Source organism: Echinops telfairi, unplaced genomic scaffold (genome assembly GCF_000313985.2).
Source record: "Echinops telfairi isolate 266 unplaced genomic scaffold, ASM31398v2 ScPeMD7_655;HRSCAF=1070, whole genome shotgun sequence".
NCBI lineage: Eukaryota > Metazoa > Chordata > Mammalia > Afrosoricida > Tenrecidae > Echinops > Echinops telfairi.
In genome coordinates, this window is record NW_022104553.1 from 25,082,514 (window position 1) to 25,085,400 (window position 2,887).

Consider the following 2,887-nt stretch of genomic DNA (forward strand, 5'->3'; position numbering starts at 1 on the left):
CATCAAACAAGTATGGGCAAGAAGAGCCCCGGCCGGTGGGGCAGGTTTATCCTGAAATCCTGACAAAATGCATGGAACTTGCTTTTCACAGACCAGATAGACTTCTTGGTCTTTGGGCATTTCTGCAGGACCAGCACTTTAGTAGCCTCTCACCTCACTATTTTTACATTCATTTTATCTTTGTGGACATGGAAAGGACCCTAGTGGCAGAGTGGATAACACTTTAGGCTGCTAACTAACCACAAGGCCAGCGGTTCAAACCACCAGCCTGCTCGATGGGAGAAAGAGGAAGTTCTGTACTCTAATACAGGGTTCCAGCCTTCAAACCCCACAGAAGCAGGGGTGCTTTGCCCTACCAGGTCACTGTGGGGCAGAAATTAATTCAATGTCACAGGGCTTTTATTTTTATTTATTACTATATTTCACAGGCCTTCACAAAAGACCCATTTCCAAATGGGGTTATAACCAACCGCGGGCATAACTCACCAAAACCCACTGCCATCGAGGTCTATTCCGAGTTATAATCACCCTTCAGGGCCGAGAAGAACTGCCCCGTGGGTTTCTGAGACTACATCTTTTCTGGAATACAGTCTCCTCTTTCTCCCACAGAGCCGCAAGGGGGTTCACACTGCTGACCTTGCGTTTAAGCCTAACGCACTCCGCCACCAGGGCTCTGTATCGTGGGCACAGAGGTCAGGATTTACACCATATCTTTGTGGGCGGTAGAGACAACGATGACTGACAACTCAGCCCACAGCAGTACTTTAGAAATGGGGTGACTGAAGCAGGGAATTCGTGAAGAGGTGTAGGATCTAGCGTGTGTTTGAGGCTTGCTGATAGGATAAGGGAGTGGGTGAGGCTCCAAGCCCCCTAGGTTGGTACAGATAACCTTGAAGGCCAACACCTGGGCCTTCTGTTGGAGAAGTGGCCTCTCACGCGGCAGACTTTGACCTGTGTGCCTCCTGTTTGTCGCAGCCATCGACCTCATCAACAACCTGCTGCAGGTCAAGATGCGCAAGCGTTACAGTGTGGACAAGTCTCTCAGCCACCCCTGGTTACAGGTGACGCAAGGGCGGGGCAAAAAGGGAGTTGGGCTGCCCATTGGCAGGGTTGGAGAAAGGGGTGGGACTAAGTCATTTATTGGCTGAGCAGTCCAAGTTTCCCATTGCCTGGGCTGAAGAGGGGTGGAGCTATTTCTCTATTGGTTGGGTAGGCTGGGAAGGGGATGGTTTGGTCTTGGTACCTGCTGCAAACTGATCGCGCATGCGCAGGCCAGAAACACCGGCTTGTGGCTTCCACGGTAATCCCTGTTCGTCCTGGTGCAGGAGTACCAGACGTGGCTGGACCTCCGGGAGCTGGAGAGGAAGATGGGCGAGCGGTACATCACGCACGAGAGCGACGACGCACGCTGGGAGCAGTTCGTCAGCGTGTACCCGCTGCCTGGGCCCGGGCTGCCCTCTGATGGGGAGCTGGGTGGGGGTCTCCGGCCACAGGACTATGAGATGCAGGGGCTGGCTGAACGCGTCAGTATCCTCTGAGACTACGTGCTCCCACCCTCGGGGACCTCAGCCATGTACTGTTCTAGGGAGGGGAAGATGGGGACATGGGCAAGGGGCTCCAAAGGCGCCATCAATGAAACCAGACTCCTCTTTGGCCCCAGGGCGATGGCCTCTGCGCATGTCCCGTTGTTAGCTAGTTCTGTCGTGTGGATCCTGGCTCCTTGGACCCTGTTACAGCAGAATGAAGCCCTTCTGGACTTGCGTCCTTCTCACGATGGTTCTTCTGTTTTAGCCCGTTGTGGCAGTCACGGTGTGGATCTGTCTTGTCCAGGGCCTTCCTCTTTTTCGCTGCCCCTCTACGTTACCAAGAAGAATGACCTCTGGAGACTGGACCCTCCTGAGAACATGGCCAAAGTAGATGAATCTCGCCATTGAGTCAGGGCGATAGCCTCACGCGTTCGATCCGGATGCTAAGCAAACAGAAGCCGGAGTATATGAAGAAGAATGCGGCGTCCAGACTAGTAGAAGGTTTACTTACAACCTGCGATATGCTTAGGACGCGGCGTTGCTTACAGAAAGTGAGGACTGGAAGTACTTGTGTATACCGTCCTCTGGAAGTAATCGGTCAAGACGCTCCTTCACCAAGACGGAGATCACCGGGAAGGAGGGCTCCCAAGAGGGCGGGGGGTGGGAGGGGGTGTAGGGGGGGGAGTTTGGGCAGGAGCGCTAACTGGAGGAGGAAGATAGGAGGGAGCCCTGATTGGTAGATGGAGACTTTGGAAAGCCCGCAGGTGTCCAGGTAGGACTGCTGGGGAGGGAAGGTCAAGTGTAGTGATCCTGCCCTTGTACAACAGGAGGAAACACTACCTGGTTCTGCGCCAGCCTCTCCATCTATTTGCTACCTTTGAGTCTATTGTCGTAGCCCCTGTGGTGATCCTCCTCGTTGAAGAAGGGAACACTAACCCCAAACCCTCTGCTCCAAGTCCATACTGACTCCGAGGGACCCTTTGGATGGAGTGCAACTTCCGCATAAGGCTCCTGAGGCTGAAAATCTTTCCAGAAGCAACTGCCTCATCTTTCTCCCTCGACCGGTGAATTTGAACTGTCAGCTTGGTGGTTAGCAGCTGAGCACTTAACTGCTGCACCTCCAGTACTCCTAAGGGGGAGGAGACTCCTTTGCCAACAAGGTGATCCTGACTCATAGCAACCGGATAGGACAGAATAATAGAACTACCCCTGTGGGTTTCCGAGGGCTGTATATCTTCACAGGAGCAGAAAGCCTCATCTTTCTTCCTTGCAGTGGCTGGTTGGGTTTGAACTTCTCACCTTGTGGTTAGCCACCCAACTCATAGCCCACTGTGCTACTAAAACTCTTTTTGCTTAATAGA

The 2,887-nt window shown here is 53.2% G+C and overlaps 1 protein-coding gene across 1 annotated transcript in view; it reads left to right on the forward strand.

Annotated features, from left to right (window-relative positions):
- The window catches only part of PRKD2 (protein kinase D2), a 28,387-nt gene extending 26,218 nt beyond the window's left edge, over nucleotides 1–2,169 (forward strand). The window contains exons 17-18 of the mRNA XM_004710394.2: nucleotides 976–1,061; nucleotides 1,326–2,169. Of these exons, the coding sequence (XP_004710451.1) occupies nucleotides 976–1,061; nucleotides 1,326–1,538 (299 nt within the window). The 3' untranslated portion in view covers nucleotides 1,539–2,169. The remainder of the gene's footprint in view (nucleotides 1–975; nucleotides 1,062–1,325) is intronic.
- The last annotated feature ends 718 nt before the right edge of the window (nucleotides 2,170–2,887 follow it).